Source organism: Palaemon carinicauda, chromosome 7 (assembly GCF_036898095.1).
Source record: "Palaemon carinicauda isolate YSFRI2023 chromosome 7, ASM3689809v2, whole genome shotgun sequence".
Taxonomy (NCBI): domain Eukaryota; kingdom Metazoa; phylum Arthropoda; class Malacostraca; order Decapoda; family Palaemonidae; genus Palaemon; species Palaemon carinicauda.
In genome coordinates, this window is record NC_090731.1 from 167,144,915 (window position 1) to 167,164,914 (window position 20,000).

The 20,000-nt window shown below is 35.6% G+C and overlaps 1 protein-coding gene and 1 long non-coding RNA gene across 6 annotated transcripts in view; one reads left to right on the forward strand and one right to left on the reverse strand.

Annotated features, from left to right (window-relative positions):
* The window catches only part of LOC137644142 (uncharacterized), a 107,883-nt gene that overhangs the window by 86,790 nt on the left and 1,093 nt on the right, over positions 1–20,000 (forward strand). The window lies entirely within an intron of this gene.
* Positions 12,082–20,000, reverse strand: part of LOC137644135 (PDZ and LIM domain protein 3-like) — a 202,187-nt gene continuing 194,268 nt past the window's right edge. For 4 of the 5 annotated variants that reach the window (XM_068377115.1, XM_068377110.1, XM_068377114.1 and 1 more), the window contains 3 exons: positions 15,961–16,399; positions 14,877–14,930; positions 12,082–13,825 (listed from right to left, as the gene is read on the reverse strand). In XM_068377115.1, the coding sequence (XP_068233216.1) occupies positions 13,745–13,825; positions 14,877–14,930; positions 15,961–16,399 (574 nt within the window). In that variant the 3' untranslated portion in view covers positions 12,082–13,744. The remainder of the gene's footprint in view (positions 13,826–14,876; positions 14,931–15,960; positions 16,400–20,000) is intronic. The other variant, XM_068377112.1, reaches the window with a different exon arrangement.

Genomic DNA, 20,000 nt, shown 5'->3' on the forward strand with positions numbered 1-20,000 from the left:
AAATTTTACAATTTTTAGAATCTTATTTATAAAGAAATATATCTTATATCTTCCTACGACTTTGCTTGACTGATACCATGAACAACAAATACTTATTATAGCTGCTGAAGTCATTAAGGACACCAATTCCCGGAAGACGAAAAACATCTATCGCTGCCTTGAATTTTTTTTTCTTTCTTTCTTTCTTCGTTTCTTTCTTTCTTTCTTCTTCTTCCTCTCCTTTTTTTTTTATAGGAAACCACATGGCTGTTCTTAATGGATGTATAATTAGTTTATTAAAATCGTACTTATTCTTGGAAGATGAAATGCATTTGTCGCTGATTTGAAGTTTTTGCCGATTTTTTTATTATTTATAGAAAACCACGTGGCTATTCTTAATGGATGTCTGAGTAGTCTTTAAAAAAAAAAAAAAAAAAAAAAATCTTGACTTGCTAATTAGCAATTTTCCGCAGTGATCTCAGATAAAAAAAAAAAAAAAAAAAAACTTGCTAATTAGTAATTTTCCGCTGTGATCTCAGATGTTTTGAGTATACTGTAGGATGGTTACATGATATTTTAGGTCGAAAGTATCAAAGAAATGTAAACAAGAAACGACTATGGCTTTACCAAGATTTGTGTAAAATGGTTTGGATAAGTAAATCCACTGAATGTTTTATTTTCTAAGGATTATTCGACGATAAATGCATCATTACATCTGGTGTTTTGAAGCCTTTCTCGATAATGAATTACTTATCTTTAATTTTTTTTTAACTTATCAAGCCTTGTCAACAAATATATGATGCAAATCTAGCTCATTTGTGTAATCCTATTGGAATGCCATATTAATATTTGAAAGAATTCATCCTTGTAAAGCTTATTGATTCTTTGGGTTGCTCCCGGTCTAGGAGCAGAGCTTCTTTCCCGATTCAGAAAGGGAGAAGTAGAAGAAAAAAAGAAGAAAACACTATTATTATTATTATTATTATTATTATTATTATTATTATTATTACTACAAGCTACAACCCTAGTTGTAAAAGCAAGATGCTATGAACCCAAGGGCTCCAATAGGGAAAAATAGCCCAGTGAGGAAAGGAAATAAGGAAATAAATAAATGATGAGAATAAATTAACAATATATTATTCTAAAAACAGTAGCAGCGTCAAAACAGATATGTCCTATATAAACTATAAAAAGACTCATGTCAACCTGGTCAACATAAAAACATTTGCTGCAACTTTGAACTTTTGAAGTTCTGCTGATTCAACTACCCGATGAGGAAGATCATTCCACAACTTGGTAACAGCTGGAATAAAACTTCTAGAATACTGTGTAGTATTGAGCCTCGAGATGGAGAAGGCCTGGGTATTAGAATTAACTGCCTGCCTAGTATTACGAACAGGATAGAATTGTTCTGGGAGATCTGAATGTAAAGGAGGGTCAGAGTTATGAAAAATCTTATGCAACACTATGGGGGATCGACTGAGATAGGTGACAGGCGCCGGCCTTGCTACGTATCAAGTCGTTGCTTTGTCCATTCCATCATCATTGTCAGTTCTGTGTTAACCCCTGTAAAATTTGTTTCTTTTAGGCTGGGAGCACACTAGCGACTCTGTGGCGCCACAAAGCCACAGCATCATGTGGCGGGGATGTGTTCTCCCATAGGTTTCCATTGTTTTCAAAGCCACGCCACGCCTGTGGCGGGGATGAGCGACAGAGAACCTCAGTTGCTAGTTTGCGCGGCAAAACTTGAAAACAATGAAAACCTATGGGAGACCACATCCCTGCCACACTATGCTGTGGCTTTGTGGCGCCACAGAGTCGCTAGTGTGCTCCCGGCCTTACGGGCTCCCTGAAGACACAGACCCTGTATTACACCGAAGAGTGTAGAAATTTACCATACACAGATAAGGAAAATTAAGTGACACTTAAATTAAGAATGGCACTCTTCATTATCGCCAGATCATTAAATTTACCAACATTTTCTTCAAATAAGGAAGAGCTTTGTATATATAATTTTTGGTAGTAAGTACTTATAATTAAAAAAAAAATCAACATACTGAGCTTGTGTTTGTATATGATGAATCTATTTGAATGAATAAACTTCGTAAACAGGTTGATATTAAGGGAATACTATCAGGGATATATGGTACTTTACTTGTTTTTACTTGTTTTGGGTTTAAATCCAACCCTCCACCGAAGTCGAGTGAACTACTTCTCGGGCGGGTCCATATCAATCATCTAACGAAACACTTTCATTATAACTTATACAATTCTTTGATTGTAGCATCTTCCAAATCATATGATCTTGTGAAAAGTAATGTCTTTAGTTTCTTCTTAAATTCAATTGCTCCCTTTAAGTCCTTCATTTCAGTTGGCAGTTTATTATAATGTCTAGGCGCACAGTAGCTGAAAGCCCTTTCACCAAATTTACTATTTGTTCTTGGTTCAGATAGTCTATGTTTGTCACTCGTGTCTTATAGTAACATTTGTTTCTAGTTCTAGTTTTTTCAGGCATTCTTTTAGATATTTTGGTTCATTTTGGTTCAGTAATCTTAAATGTTAGTAAGAGTAGCTTGTATTCGATTCTCGCCGTTACCGGCAGCCAGTGTAATTTAATTAGTGCAGGGGTAATTCTATCCCTATTGTGCAGTCCTTTTATTAATCTGCCGGCTCTGTTTTGTACTCTGAATTTTCTTCAGCTGATAATTTGGTAAGCCATAGAACATTGCACGACCCAATCCCAAAATATATGAGTTTTGAATTTTGCAATGAGATGCATAGACCTGTTCCCTGTTTCTTTGATACTTCCAGAATAGTCTTGCTTTGAGCTGTGGGAAGGGGGGTGGGGAGGGGGCTTTTAGTTCCGCCAGTTCACTTCCAGCGGTTCACTGTAGACATGACCAGAGCTGCACTCGCCTTTTATAGTTCAACTAAACCTTCATTCCTGCTTTCTGTTTTTCATCTTGCTGTCAAATCTCTTAACTTTACTTCCTCAAGCAATTATAGTATTTTACCCTAGTTTGAACCGTCCATCAAATGACCTTCCTGGCCCATTGCCCTGCCATATGGCCCCATTTCATAAATCGAGAGGTAAGTAATATCAGGTGTAACCGCTTTTGACCCACCTGGAATTCATTCACCAGACATTTAGTTGGGTTCCACAAGGCACCAGAAGAGTTGGAAGACCCAGGCCTACATGGATGAGGAATATGAAGCGTGATGAATGGAAAAGTTTTGATTTGGAAGACCCATGCCTACATGGACGAGGAATATGAAGCGTGATGAATGGAGAAGTTTTGATTTAAAAGCTCAAGTTAGAGATGACTGGCGAAATCTAACAAGAGGCCTTTTACGTCAATAAGCGTAGGAGGAGATGATGATGATAATTTTAGTAGGTTAGATGTGCATATGGTACTTGAATGTTTCTGTATAGTTTACAACTCTTGGGCACTTACACCATCGTCAGTGGCTCCAATATAGTTTTAGCATATAAAGGAACAGACTTGTAAAATTAGATGTCTGTACTATTTTCTTCATACAGACTTATTTTTTTAGTCTTTTAGATTATGCTATTCCATCAAGGCTCTATAAAAGCTTTGGATGTAATCCATTCATAAGACTTCTCTGGGTTGAAAAATTCTGCACCAGCAGCTTATTTTGAGGATAAATTTGAATATCAAAAGAGGCAGCATTGATGAGTTGCTTTTCTTTCTGGATATTTACAACCCAAGAAAGCCAGATGACATTTGATGTCATCATCAAGACCACCATATTAAGTGTAATTGAAATTATTAAAGAATTCAGGCCTGTATATTTGTGATGGTGATACGTAGACATTGTTCGTGTCCATTGATTTGTCATTAATTTGAGTCACGGTTGCGATATACCTTTACTTAGACCGTGATTTGCGTATACTTGTTACCTCCTCCAACGGAGGATGTTATGTTTTCGCCCCTGTGTGTCCGTTTGTTTGAGTGTGAACAACTTCCTGTGCACAATTTTACTCAGAGAAAAGCGAAACCTTCAGGGATTAATTGTTATGTGGAAACGTGGAAGTGATTCAGTTTCGAAAGCCCTAGGTCAAAGGTTGAGCAAAAGGTCGAGAAATAGCTGCCGTGGCGGAGGTCTGCGCTCTATCGAGTGCCCCTCTAGTTTCCAGACTGTAATATCTCTCCGTACTGCTATCCGAGCCGAGGTTATGAAAGACTTTTTTAAAAATTTTGTTAAGGGGTGTTCAACAATATGTCTTGGTTTAAAAGGGATTCAATGTTAATTTTAGACCACGTGTTAAGTCAGGAGTGGGAAAACGAACACACACACACACACACACACACACACACACGTGCTTCTAGAAAACCGGTGAGATCTAGAAAGAGGAGGCGTGGTCTTCCTTGTGTCAGTGAGATGTTATCAAATATTTTTTCCTCACACCTGGTAGGGATTTATATTAGTAAGTAACAGGTGTCGCACAAGGTTAGGCTGCCAGCAAACATTAAGAATTATACTCTTCTTATAATGCTGGATTTTGTGATATTTCTTTGCAGCATATATTAGAAACCAATTGCATAAGGCCTGTACAATTAATTGTATGCATTTTATCATTACAATTTAACAAAGAATGCGATCTTATGCGTATATCTTTTTCAGTTCTCTTGTTCAATTTTCTTTTCCAATGATTTGCCAGTTTGACCAGTATAAAACTATCACGATTTAAATGGGGTACAATAAATGCATCCTTTGCTATTGTCCTAAGAAGTGTTTGTAAAATATTTTTGTTCAAAGTGTTATCATCTTTAAATGTCATATTAATAAGGAACTTTTTTTAACATATAGGGAATAGCTTAACAGTATCTATTGGAATTGTAAGTAGGTATTTTCAAGTTATATGTCTCATGTCATCAGGATAAAAAGAAAGTTTGCCTTTCCTATACAAGGTTCCTTAGGTTTTCATTATATTTCGATTTCTTACGTATATTCCAAATTACTTTTAATTGATCATCTATATATTCAGGGCTGCATACCCATAATTATCTTGAATTGTTGATAACAATTACTCAACTTTATTGCTGTGGTCCGAATAAAATGATTGAGATTAGAAATATTATGGGTTCCTCTACACACACGTATAGTCTTCGTATACGGCTAAGGGTAATACTTTTTTCCATAGTTTGCAGTTTGGCTTTTTCTAGGGGCTTGGAACATGTGATTTAACTGCTTACAATTTCTTGATTGTGGTCAGGAATTTCGTATGCTTGGCCCTGATTGGAAGTGCTGCCTTTGACAAAAATATTGAGGCTCCTGTTTTCAGACTTACACAGATGGGAGTGGGTGGGTCTTTTCTTAGCATCTTTATTGAATTATAAAGTAATAAATTGCAAAGAGTAGTTGTTGGGCACTATATTGACTATAGGAATATAATATCTGGTGTTCTCGGCCCATTACTTTTCATACTATATATACATGACATGTGTTTTGGCATAGAAAACAAGCTCGTTGCATATGCAGATGATACTACTCTCTTTGCATCAATTTCATCTCATGAATGTAGACTGACAGTATGGTTGCTGAATCTCCGAATAGAGATCTATATAAAGTTAGTCGTATGGTGCAAAATATTGGACATAAAGTTGATCCCTAACAAAATTCAAAGTATGATTGTTAGTAGGTTGTGGACATTGGCTCCGTAACATTCAGGTCTTTCATTGCCTACTCATCTAAAATTCTAGGGGTTATTCATATTACAAATTTACTTTTGAGAAACATTTGGCCTATTTTTTCCCTTCAATTGCACGAAAAAGTATGTTATTGAGAAAGTATTTTCAGATTTTCGGTGATAATCTATTTCAAAGTGTTTTAATTCTTTAATTTACCTTGTTTCGAGTATTGGTCTCCTATTTGGTCTTCATCTGCTGAGTCATCTTAATTTGTAGGACAACTACTTGTGATCCATTAAATTTCTTATCCCTGATCTAGATATTAATCTCTGGCACTGTCGTATAGTTAGTTTTTTTTTAATGTTTCATAATATTTTTCATAATTTTTACCATACTTTGCATTCAGATCTTTCCAGAATCCTGTACGTAGTAATAGGTTTGCAGTTAATTTTAACACTGTTGCCTTCTCTATCAGGAGTCTCAATACTACAAAGTATTTTAGAAGTTTTATTCCAGTTATAATCAGATTGTAGAATGATCTTCTTAATCTGGCAGTTGAATCGTTGGAACATCAGAAGTTCAAACATGCTGCAAATGCCTTAATGTTGAACAAGTGAACAAGTCTCTTCAGAATTTGTGTATAAAAGATATATTTTAACGTTTTTCCCGTTCTTTTATGTTATTTACAAAATAATTTTCATCTATAGTATATTTACTTCCCTATTTACTTTTTTCATTATAATACTTCCTGAGTTGGAGTTCTAGTGCTTGTAGCTTCCTTTAACAACAACAACAACAACAATAATAATAATAATAATAATAATAATAATAATAATAATGTGTTTATTGAGTGTGTATCAAAAGCTGATTCCTGTATAGACTAGTTTTCTTCTTTTTTTATTTATGTTGCACTATGATTTTCCCAAGGAAAGTAGAAAGTACTCTGGATGAACAAAGGAAATTTCACCTAGGAGGTGAAATAAGTTATGAAAGCAATGAAGAAATAATAAAAGAGTTTTGGAATAAAGTGGAAAAGTGGTAGAAGGAAGCGCATGGCAATGGTGTATTGCGAAGATGGACCAGAATCTAGATAGGGGATACGTCAGTGAGAATATATAGAAGTCTGTGAAGGTAATGAAATGCTATCCTCTTTGCAAGTACTGTATGGGCGTTTTCTATATCTAAAGGTGCGTCCACACGGTCGAGCATTGTCCGTGGAACACAATTGTTACCAGTTAACATTGTGAAAGAAGCGTTAATGACGTCAATAACGAGAACCAAGTGGTATGTCGGACAGTGCCTGTGTTCGTAGAGTTCGAGCTTCAGACACTCTCCGGAAGCGGAGTGGCACTATGGACGATGTTCTACTTGTTCACCGGATTAACTTTAACTTTTCGAAGATAAGGTATCACCTTCCCCGTAAACATGACTAGTTGTAATCCAGTTACGGAGGAAAGCCGGCTTTGAGATAGAAAAGAGGCCCAGTTGCTAATCAAACAGTACTGGCAGAGCCCATGCTTATAAATCATTAAAGCAAATATTTACAAAGACAGAAATAAACTTGTAGCAGCAATAAGTACTATAGCGTTAGAACTTGCGAGAAGTGAAATGTCTGTAACTGGTTTACAAGTCGAAAAGAATATGGAATCCATAATGGGACAACACAAGAAAGAGCTAAGTAAATTGGAGAAATAAAAAAGTCGAAGACATTTGCACAATTGAATTATGGCGTTTCGATGTATAGCATAACAGAGTCTGTTTCAATTATGGACACCAAAGTCTCTCATTTGCTCGAAGAAGTGTTTGATCGCGAGGAAAATACGTAATTCTCTCTCTCTGTTAACAACACACAATCCGAAGTATGACCAGTCTCGAACATTAGTTATTTCTTAGAATAATATAGGCTATACATTGCTCGTTAATAACGATAACATCCTCAGTTCACCGCTAGGTTATTGTTTCAAGTCAGGCATATGTGATTCTGTAATGCTTCCTGACGTGCTTCTAGAAAAATGCTTCCTCTCATACATGTGTCCTGCTTAGTTATAAAAGATTTTAAGTTTGATAAAATGCATAAAGCGTTTGGGCCCATCAGTATATGGTTTTTAAAGTATGATTCATAATCAATTTGAGGTTCCTTTAAAATGGATGAATGGCTTCTATTTTCACTTCATCTTTACAACTAGTCTTTCCATGCACCATTCCATTGTTCTCTAAAGATCATGAATAATCATGCTGCATAATTTAATTTATTGGATTGTGCTTTTATTTTATGGTATACTATGGTTATGATGCTGTGTACTTGAAGCTGATAACTATTACTTGATTCTCGAGTACAGATTGTAACACTGACGTAGATAACGGAGATGCCAGTGGACATCAGCTTCGGACATTTCTTCCGGTCTTTGTCTGGTGGAGGGAGAAAAATTCCTGGTAGTCAACTTCATCTGGTACCACTGTTTGTTACCATATCAACTTCCCTCATTTCAACGCTTATGACGTCATTCTCTTTCAATTTAGATATGGTAACAGTGTTTGTCTAACAGACTCTGTTCGACCGTGTGGACACACCTTTACTCGCCATAAAATGCGTCAATAACTGTAACTCGTCAATGTTTAAACGATGAGGCAGGGAAGAGGTCAAATTGATTGATTTATTTGAGGTTCTCTGGCATTCTGGCATCTAAGATCATTGACGCCGAGAAGAGGTCAGAGAAACTTATACTAACTAACACTGAGATATAGAACAGATTTGTGTGTTGTATGCAGCAATGCATTCCTGAATATATTTACAGTGGCGGAGAAGAAGGGGAAGGAATTTGTTGTAGAAAGTAATGAAGAATAGCACAAACCTTTCTAATAATTGGAACAGAAGGATCCTACAGTGAAGATCAAAGAGTAAGAAACCTTGCCTGTGAAGAACCACATAAAGAACCTACCTATTATTGCACCGCATTACATACATGTTAAGGGCCTTAACTGCATTTACTTTACTCATGACTTGAATATTGTAAACTTTCCAACCTCTGTGGATTATATATTAAAAAAAATCCTCATATTGACAAAAAGACCAAAAATTACCTCTAAGTATATAAGATTGCCACCAACAGAAACAAATACATGTAATATTTGAAAGATGCTGGAGGTCTATACAAAAAATATTCAAGATTTTTAGCAGACAATGGGTTATTGCTGAAAGATTTAAAGAAGAATATGGAGTACCACAGAAGCTTTGAAAAAGAGGGACAGATTATTGTGCTGTCTGCTAACAGGTAAATGAGAAAGTACCTTGGCCTTGTATTTTTAAATTGGTACTTGCGCTGTAAGCTCTCCGAGAGTAACGCAAAAGTGAAATTTTCTTAATACATTTGAGTGTGGTAACATTTTGTTCCAGAAGCTCATAATATAACCCAATGCATTTTCAGCAGATAAGTTGTTAGGAATTTGGTGTCTTTAAACACAGAGGACATCACTACAACCTTCCTTGCAAACAACAACAACATCAACGTCCTTCCATGACCTTCCAGATTTCCAGATTTAAACCCAATCAAGCATTAATGGGATGAACTGGATAGACATGTGCGACAGAGACTACCCCAACCGCAGACACTAGAGCAGCTGGCTGCCCCTTTGGAGGCTGAGTGGGCTACAATTCCACAGGATATCATCCGGAATCTGATTGCCAGCTAGTACTCTAGTATCATGGGGCTTACACTTCTTATTGATTGTACGTGACGTCAACACAGCCTGTGTTAATGATGTCTATCTGTTTCTTCCATGTTTCGCTCATGAATTAAACTATTTAGAAACAATGAAAATGTGGCTTTGCGTTACTATTTCTTGTAGAGTTGGTAACGAAAAATATGGAGCGATTCAAATGATTTATTATATCATTGAGTTAACTGAGGAAAAACACTATGATGACGATTAATGCTGTTAGTGATCATACTGTAAGCTAAAATAGAAAAATGTCTATGATGCTGTTTTTCCTTTGATTCCTTTGGTTTCATTGATGGCTTAACGATATTGGGACACCATTTAATTCAAGAGTATATCCCTGGCTCAGCTAGGAAGTGAATTAATTTTGTCGTACAAAGGTTTTAGAATGGAGGAAGACAATAAGGAAATGAGCTAGTCTCTGAAAGTGAGAGTGTTTTCTAGCAGTAACTCCACACACAGAAGAAATATGAGACTAATCATCCTGGGAAAAGCAGTAGATCAGATTTAACATAAAATAGCCATATTCAGCAAAGAGCTGTCACGCAGAGAGTATATGTTCCGGCTAAAAATTTATGATTCTACCAAAAAACGAAAAAAGAAAAAAAATATTTCTTGTACAACGGTCAAAGGTGCCATCATACCTGTACTCTTTGGTGTAGTCATAACAGTATCTCTTTTTCGAAAGCATGACTGTCACTCTGTCAAAAGGAAATGAAAACTCTTTCAGTCGGATGTGTTTGAAACCCAACATGCTCATTTTCAGCTTTCCTGAAACTAAAGTCTTTTTTATTCTGAAGTCTTGCAATAATAACAAGCCTTTAGTTGAATTTCCTTTATTCTGCCAACTTTTAATCATATTCTGTCAAATCTCCAACAGCTGAGTCTTGTCTTGAATTGTTGGACCAAAACTCAGGTCCATGAAATTCCTTATCCATGATATCTTATAAATCTAAGTTACCATACTTCAATTGTACATAACCACCATAAGCCTGGATCCCACGAAGTTAGCAACTTGCTACCTAGAATGCTGGAAAGAAGCAGACTACTACCCACCTTGTGAGGCCATCCAGAGCCTATGTGAGTCTCTTCTCCATGGAACAAAGCTTTGCAGAAAGGTTTGGATTACTCTTAGTCCAGCAAGAGCTAGCGTTGGAAGGACTGGAGACAAGAGACAATCTTTGTAAGTTGGGTCTCGCCCATGTGGGCATCCTAACCAGACAATGGACCACATGCTTTTTGGGTGTGAACAGGGGCCAATCTTTACAGATTTGTACCTCTACTTATGTAAGAAGGCCACTATGGAGTGGATACAATATTGATACCATAAGGTATGATGATGATGACTGTATGCAATTAGTTTCTTGTAAATCTGACCATCCTTTACATTCAGATCTTCCCTTACTGTATCATCCACGATGTGGTACTAGGTATGCAGTTATTTACAAAGAACTTTCCTTATCTTTTGCAAGGCTCAATAGAAGTTTTATTCCTTCAGTGACCAAATTGTAGAATGATCTTTCTAATCAAATAATTGAATCTGTGGAATTTCAAACTTCAAACTTGGTGCAAATATTTTGTTGTTGAGTAGGTTTGCGTAAGTCTTGTTTCATTGTTTGTCTGTTCCTTATTTATTTAACATAATTATATATCTACATTTAATCCATGTTTTGTTAGTTCTCTGTTACAGTTTATTCTTCACTTCATTTCTTTTCACACTGGCCATTTATCCATATTGTACCCCATGGTATTTGTTCTTTAAACCAAGGATTTGTATAAAGTAAAGTGCGCTGTCGCTGTGCTAGAGTATTAGTATGTCTTTTTTTTTTTTTTTTTTTTTTTTTTTTTTTTTTTTTTACCTGACGTGACCAGTTTCATGTACTTCGTAATATCTGTAGTTATTACATTTAAACATTTATTGAACATTTGGTTTCTTAGTAAGAAGCTGCTGCTGTTTTTTTTTTTTTTACTTCTGTATACTTTACAAATTTTACTCGTAAACCAGAAGTTTAATCAATCCAGTCCATTTTATCAGATTTGTTTCAGTGAGAATTATTACTTATAGGATATCTGTAATTAACAGTGGTTGTTGTTTTAATTTGTGCCGTCCATTCTTATAATATTTCCATCCACCACTATTTTCTCTCCCCTTACACACACACACTCCCATCATGTTGAAGATTTGATCTCTTACATTAGTCCATTTGTCCTTTTGATTTAATATCTTGAACCCAGTAGATAGTGGCTCTTTGGAGGTTTGATAATATCTCCCCTAGAAACACACTAGGGACAGTTGGACACAGGAATTTCTGGCACACACTGCTCCGAAGAAGTGCTCCCGTCACTCTTACTGTGCGGCGATTAACCAAACAGTTAGCGTCGGGAGAGATGGCAGAGGGGGTGGGTGGGGCTACATACAAGAAATCGCCGTGCAGTTAGTGTGTGACTGGGTACACTTTTTCAGAGCCTTGAATGATTTCAGAGTCAACTACTATTTTCAATGATGATATACAGGTGTACATAACATGATAGTTAATAATAGTTATAAACAGAGATCAGATTAGCTTAACTTTCTTCATGATTTTCATGTCATTTAAAGATGAACCTTCCTGTTCAATAATTCATAATTTTTATGGTTATTTCAATTTGATTTAGTCTTGAGGCATATGCCTTCTATTTTTTTTGTTTTGTTTTATCTGAGACGCAGCTTGGCATAGGAAAAGTAACTCTCTTATGACTGTAATTATCATTTATTCACACTCATTAACTGTACAATTTCCAAAATAGCTAAAATATGATCATCCTGGAAAGAACACTCCCAAAGTGATTCGAATATTAAGACGAGTCAGTTTGTGCTGAATAAGCTTAAAAGTCACTTCACATCTATAGTCAGCTGAAAGTGACCCTAAATCAACAACACAACGTCTAAGAATAGAGGAGGTGCATCTAACATTTAAAAGACTTTAACCATGACACAACATCAGTCTCATGCATCGGCTCCCTGACTAAGGCTTGTTTTGACCCCAGTCGTGGTAGAGCTCTGTCCCACAAGGCTGAGTCTTGTGTACTGTATAGAGATAATGAACAATTCACAAAATTTAGGAAGCATAATTGTATATGGTGGTAAGACATAATCCTCCGTCATCGTATCACAGCAAGAATGAGGATTTTTATGCAGACAAGAACTACATCAGTTATCCAACCAATGGTGCATCAGTACAGAGAGGAAAACACAGACTACAGTATTCTATAATCATAAAATAAAATTGAATAAATGTCATAACTACAGACGTGACATAGCAGTAAGAGACCAGCTGCCCTAAACACACACAAAATAACAGACAAGAAAAAAAATATATATGAAGTTCCATAAAGAACATAGTGACCACCATGGTACTTATATACTCCTTGCCATAAGAGAGCTACAGTACCACCAGTATTATCACCATATCATAAAAGATTCTCCAAATGCCCATTGATCAGTTAATATACTATCATAGAATGATATTGGAAAATTGAGAATATGAAATCCTTGAGTTCAAAACATATTGGGCGTCTAAACCAAAATATCTTTTTTAAAAAAATGGATGTTTGTGACAATTATTACTTTATTGTTCCATCTAAGCAATCATATGAAACCAAACATAATGCAAAAACAGCTTTGAGAGTGAAATCCTACAAATAGTTGCTCTCTGTCATTCATAAGGGTAGAAGAAATATAAGCAGCTCCGCCAGAAGAATATTGCGGGCTTGCTTCAGTTTGCACTTCACCCGGCCACTCAACACATTTACCATTTCCACAACTACGACTACTTCATTCCAAATGTAATTGTATCTCGTGCCTCAGTTCTATGTCTAAGAGGACAAATGAAAAGAAAAAAAAAAGGTATATTTTTGCAGTAATGACTGGTACATACTACTTTTTGCTATCAATAGTTTAAATGTGTAACATATAGAAAGAGAAAAGGTAACATCCACCTTTATACAGCATAGATTGATAAGTAGATAGATAGGAAAAGCATGTCTACAGGTAACTGAAACAATAAGATAAACAGATTTCTGCAGGGTTAAGTAAGTATTCCTGATCAAATCTCTTTTATACAAGTAAGAGATGATCTGGAAAGTCCACTTGCTTGTTAATTACGAGTCGATGGTAAATCTTGTAAAGCTTTATGTCATGAATAGACGATACAGAATAAACATATTTGTAGAATAGAGTTAGAATTGATTCAAGGAATTACCAGAGTAATACAATTGAATTATTACCCAGGTAAATCTCTTGTATGTAACGCACATCAGGAGGGGCAGCTGGGATGAGGGATTGGTAGGCAGTTGTATTGACAGCTTTGTTTTTTGGTTTTTTGTTATTGCAAGTAGAGGAGACATCATCAAATTCATTCTCCAAGGACATCCATCATCAGCTTGTTGAACGAGGCAGTCTGCGCGATCTTCTTTCGCCCGCCAATCGAATTTGTCTGAAAGTATTATATGATTAGAAGGTGCAAGATAATTGTTTATTGCAGAAAGACACATTGCTAGAATGAAGTATGCCGTACATTTACCGTACTTTAATCCTGAAAACCATCCCAAAAGGTCGGTAGCAAATAAAGTGTGTTAAGATTTGGTATACCTAACTTTAAAAGAAAATTTTATTTCATTTGAAATCCTTTTATTGTTATTTATTGGTTAGATCATTATGTAAGTGGTTGGAGAGTGTGTCCTATATATTAGTGTAGTATTTGGATTAGTGTTTTTAGTTGGAATTTCTGTTCATCCACAAATAATTCAAGTTCAGAATGTTAAACAATGATACACACAATGGATATATTGGAACAAATGAATTGAGTTATAAATATTAATTTTAAGAATATTCATCATGTTGTTATAGTCTAGATTGGCAATTAAAAGTAGCTACCAGTGTTGTAGAATATAGTTATATAGTTTGTTAGGTATTGGTTATCTTTTGACAGCTCTGTCTCTGTAAATAGAAAGTTTGTTGGCTGGCAAAAATCATTGCATTACTTATAACAAGAAATTGTTGTATGCTACACAATTTCATAGGACTTCAGAGATAGGTTTATGCAAATTAAGAACAAGAGTTTTTGTTACTGATTTCATACCACTACTCTATTATAGCACATAATGTATCAGCTCTAGTTACGAAGAAATTATCTACTGGTGAGCGATTAACTACAAAAATGTCCACATCATAAGCTTCAAGTTAGATTCAGAATATAAGTAGAATGCTCCAACTACTAAAATTAAATTGAAAAATACAACAAAACTAAATGAAAAAAATAAATGGTTGTTTGTATTAGAAAACTTTGATAGCAAAATGCCTAGATTATTTGCTTCATGTGTATTTAGCACTATTTGTGTTTGAAAATCAGCATTAAATAATAAAGGCATAAAAATAAATAATTCTGGAAGCAAAATAATGAGCATCAATGCAAAATTAAGTATCCTCAGATGCTCTTTTGCACCCAAACAGTCCTGTAGATGTAGGTAACTGGTGGGTCAACAGACCTTAGGACCTCCAGGTCTCCTGGGAGCCTTCATCACCGGCTGGTCGTACTCATCCTGAGGGAGGAGCATCATGGTGTTCATGACTTCCAGCCAAATAGCAATAACCCTGTTTTCATTTTACTGATGTTCATCTCTTCCAGCCAAATAACAATATCCCTGTTTTACCAGGAGAACATCCCAACTACCATCATTAAAAGATGTTGCTTTTGTTATGTTTTTTTTCTAATGATATCAAAACATCCACATGAGAGTTGTTAAAAAGCCAAGTATCATGGTTTTTGTTTGACTGATTGACCATGCAACATGCCTTCATAGATAAGTCTTTGATAGTAGTTTCATAACCAGGTTTGGGTTGCATATGCAAATATGACATAGTTTAAGGTAAATATTTGACTATATAAGGTAAATATTTGACTATGTAAGTTGAGTTTGTTAAGTTTTAAATATCTAATGTAGTTAGAATTGAAGTCCGGATAACTAAAATTGACAGATGCAATTGACAACGATTATTAATTTATAAAGAGTTGAAATTTCACTTATCCCAGATGTTTTAATAAGCAAATTAAAAGACTTTTCAAATCACCAGAAATTTATTTTGTTATCGTTTTCCTAGTGAAGTGGATATGAATTGTATAAACCATTCAGAATTAAAGAAACTACATTGGAAATGCATATTTTTATCATTTCTACTTCTAACGTAGAATGACAACTTTTTCCAAGAGTTGACAATTTTAGGTTTTAGATATAAGTCCTTATAATCAATGTGATAACGTAAGAGCTATCTGTAATCTTAACAGAAAATCACAAATATCTTGCAAAAGTAGTCTAAAATGATCATGCCAAAGTGGTTAATGTTGACAATTTAACTGTGATTACGCCTACACCTTAGTATCACTATTCATTCAAGCTTAAAACTAACATGATGGTTATTTTTAATGTAAAGTAAGTGCAATGCAAAAATTGGTTTTCATTAAACATTTGTAATGTTGAGAGTTATCTTGCATGTTAAATTCTTTGTTGTGTAGAAACCTTAATTGTTTTCTCAATACCATACCAATAGTCAAACGTCAACGGCTCAGCTTACCTCATATAATGGAATCTTGATAGGTTCTGTAGTCATTTGGTGATTAATTATCTTGCTTTCTGCCATAGCAGCTTCTTGTACTGCTGAAGGACCAGTCCTAGGAGGACTCAGTAGATTTCGTTGGATGTTCTGCGTTTCGACGTTGTTGGTGGAAGCCTTAAATGATGAGGGAAGTAGTTCAGAGACGGGAGATCGTGGTCCTGGCAAGGCATTGGTTCTGGGTTGCGGCCTCTGACCTGGCTTAGGAGCCACTGGTGCTGCATAGACCTCAGAGTAGATAGGGTCATGCTCTTTCAAGGATGTGTAATTAGCTACTTTCGCAGGATCGACAGGGGCATCAGTCTCCTGTAGCGCACGCCAGGTGGCACTTGATTGAGGGTTATACTCTTTGGAAGGGGTGAGAATCACCTGCGCAGGCTTGTTGGCGGGGATGGGGGAGCTAGGCAGGGAGAAAAGAGGCAGGAATTATGCAGAGGAAAGCATGCAGCAAAATGCTCACCGTGGAAATAGGATGAAAACATGGAAACTCTGAGACAGCACATTTGTAGACAAAAATAGATGATTAATTTGGATGTTTCTTAGTAGATTGAAAGATGATTTTGCAATTACAATAATATAAATTCTAATGATTTTATATTTAAATGTAATATAATGGGCAACTTTAATGTCAGTTCCAAGAGTGTTTCTAGCATGCACAGCTGCTGATATCTCTTGGAAGATTGAAAACAATAAAAAGTGTTTTATGAAGTGTATTTGATCTAGACATATTTTATATAGATAAGCATGCTGTAATAATTGCAAAAAGGTGGATGCAATATATTGGGATAGGGTTAGGTAGGGAAATTAAATAGAGTAGACTTTAGATTCAGTTGGGCCATGTTCAGTGATGAGTTGACAATTTTCTTCCTCATGGATAATCTGCCAGGTGGCACTTTGCTCTGGATCATAAGACAGAGGCATTCCACGAAGTCCCATTTGCTTATTGGGCTTATTCACACTACTCAGCCCAAATGGCAGAGTCAGAAAAAGCAAAGCCATAGCAACAAAGAAAAAAAAAATAAAACGTAAAAGCAATCCCAGCGGATAACAAAAGAGATAAAAGTGTGTGATTCACAGCAACATTTTGGGTTGGCGATGAGAATTGGGAATATTAAGATATCGCATTTTGAATTAAGAGTTCAAAGAGATTGTTGTTACAGTGTATCACACAGGCATTGGCAAGATTTTATGGGAAGGGTGTAGAATATGGGGTCATACACAATACGCCGATGCATGTAACCATCACGTGATAGCAAGTATAGTGTGATGGCACACATCAAATGCAGAGTGATACCCAGCATAGCAGCATTAGCAATTAGAGTGAGCCCAGTCAGATTTTGTGGAATCGGATGAAAATTATAAACATTTATAAATACATAAAGAAGATAAGGATGCATGAATTTGGATTTAAGAGGATGGCATCATACAAATGAACAAAGATCAGACATGCACAACAGACATGCAATACATGTCAGGAGCGTAACACAAATATCCCGGCATGATCGTGTCAGGTTTACGTTATGTTATGTAATGCATGCAGGCGGGCAAAATGAGCAGGGAGCACAGCAGGGTATCCCAAATTTTATCAAGAATAAAGTGGCCACGCGTGTTAGAGAGAAAAAAAAATAAACGTAGGTTTTTGATTGGACCATGTGACGAGAGCGTGGGCGTGATGGCAGTTGGGCAGCCGTGGTGGTGGAAGCCATGTTGTTGCGGATGATGATGGGTGTTACAACATCCGTCAAAGCCACCACCCGGGATGAGGAGAATAGAGAGTGAGACAGAAGATTAGTATGTTGAGCTACAGCCGCAAGCGGGTACTGCTGATAAAAAAAGATAAATTCTACTACTTGTGGCAGGTGAACCGAATATTAGCCTCAGAACATACTATGATAGAATTTGAATATTAATTGTCTATGAATGGCAAGGAAGTCAGAAATGAACACTTCATGCATTCTGAAAGCTAATAGTCGCCTGTGCTGCCACAGAACAGAGAATAGCATCCACCATTGAAATATCTTTCCACAAAAACTAGTTCTGTTGGCTTTGAAAATATTCAGTCTGCCCCTAATGAAGACAACAGCAGTGTAAGTCCTAGGCACTGAGTCAATCAATGAAGACAAATCCTATGGGTCTCAAGGTTACAACTATTGAACATTTATGGACCAAGACAACCAGACAAGTGTGGCACAAGAGGAAATTACTAAAAAAGCAAACATTGGAGAGAAATGGAGAGGCTTATCTTTTTCACATGCCTTGAGAGTGACACGACCTAAAATCACGGTTCCTTTGTTTAGTTCACTACCTTCTACTGCAAAACATATAGGAAGTGGTAGTACACAGGATATCTGGACAGTCAGAATTACTCGGGACAAATTGTTTTTGGTAAAAAAGAAAAAAAAAAATCATCATATTTACACAGACTGAAAAATGAGGTTCTGATACATATCTCGGATGTAAATATTAGAAATTGTAAAAAGTGAAATATTTTGCAGTTTTAGTATGTTCAGATGTTAATAATAGGCTAATGCATGTTTTTTGTATTTTCTTAAAATAATTATTTGCGGTTTGTATCTCTTGTTACGTTATTAAAAATGTTTTCCTGCAGATACTTTAGCGATCAGAAGAAAATAAATGCTGATTAGAAAAAAGCGTTTGTAGTCTTTAAAGGTAAAATCTAAATTACCATTAGCGATGCTTGAAATTTCTTATGTCCTTATGTGCTAAATAGATTTATGGTCAATACTCTTTTCTTATGTCAAAACTATGTACATAATTCATGTATTTTAAAGGGTGTATACTGTATATATATATATATATATATATATATATATATATATATATATATATACAGTATATATATATATATATATATATATATATATATATATATATAATATATATGTATATAAAGAATTTTTTAAATACACATGAAGGCTTTGGATGAAATAATTAACAAAATTAAGTAACTTATACATGCTTGGTTATAAGAAAGTCATATTCAACTCTCTGTAGCTGATTTCAGTGTTATACCCTTCTATCTATATATACAGTACTCTCTACTGTACAAAAGTATAAATGTTTGAAAGTTTATGCTAGATTGGCGTGCCATTCAGGATTTTGGAATAACATTTAAATATGGATCTAAATAAACAGTTAGTGCAAGATATTAGAAAGTTAAAATTCATCTAGGAGCCCAGACCTTTACTGTTTTGACTGTGAAGGGTGTCCTCTTATAGAAAAATATATTTCCAGGTAAAATACTCTGCACAGTATATATTTATCGGATATAACCGGTGCTTTCAACGATGTTATGTAATGTTATGGTTGAATTTTCTCCAAATTTGAGTATCAGATTCTCAGGAGGGTCATGATCCTTTATATTTATAACACTTGGGTAGAAGCATATGATGTATCATCAAGGTTAAAAAAGTTAAAAGCTGCGGGTTTTAGGTCTCCCCTGAGACGATCTATATCATCCTCCTCTGGAGACCATAAGCCAGCAGGGACTATCACTAGCCCCCTCTAACCTCCCCCCCAGGCGCCACTCTGGGGAGTACCCCCGGTAGTAGGTCTCACACTATCCGCGTACTAGCGGGGACGCGAACTCGGCACCTCTGAAACAGAAGCCTGCGACGCTACCAACCTAGCTATTACGTTAGAATTGTTTTCTGCTAACTTTATTTAAAATTACTCTTCTAAAAGCGTATGAAACTTTATTTGTACAGCATAATTACTTTGATATCAATCATAAAAATCAGCGTAATCATCATTTCTACTTTTATTGTCACTTCAATATTGTTGCCATTGCAACTATTACATTTTTTGTATATGTATTTCTTTTTCTATTTATAGTTCAAGCAGAAATGATGTCATTAAAATATATCCCTCTGTCAGTGGTCCTCATTTTTGTTTTTAAAACATGTATGTGATACTTGAAAATAAGCAAATATATTTTATGTCTTGTAAACTTCTGCTATCTATTTATAATTATTTTTTTG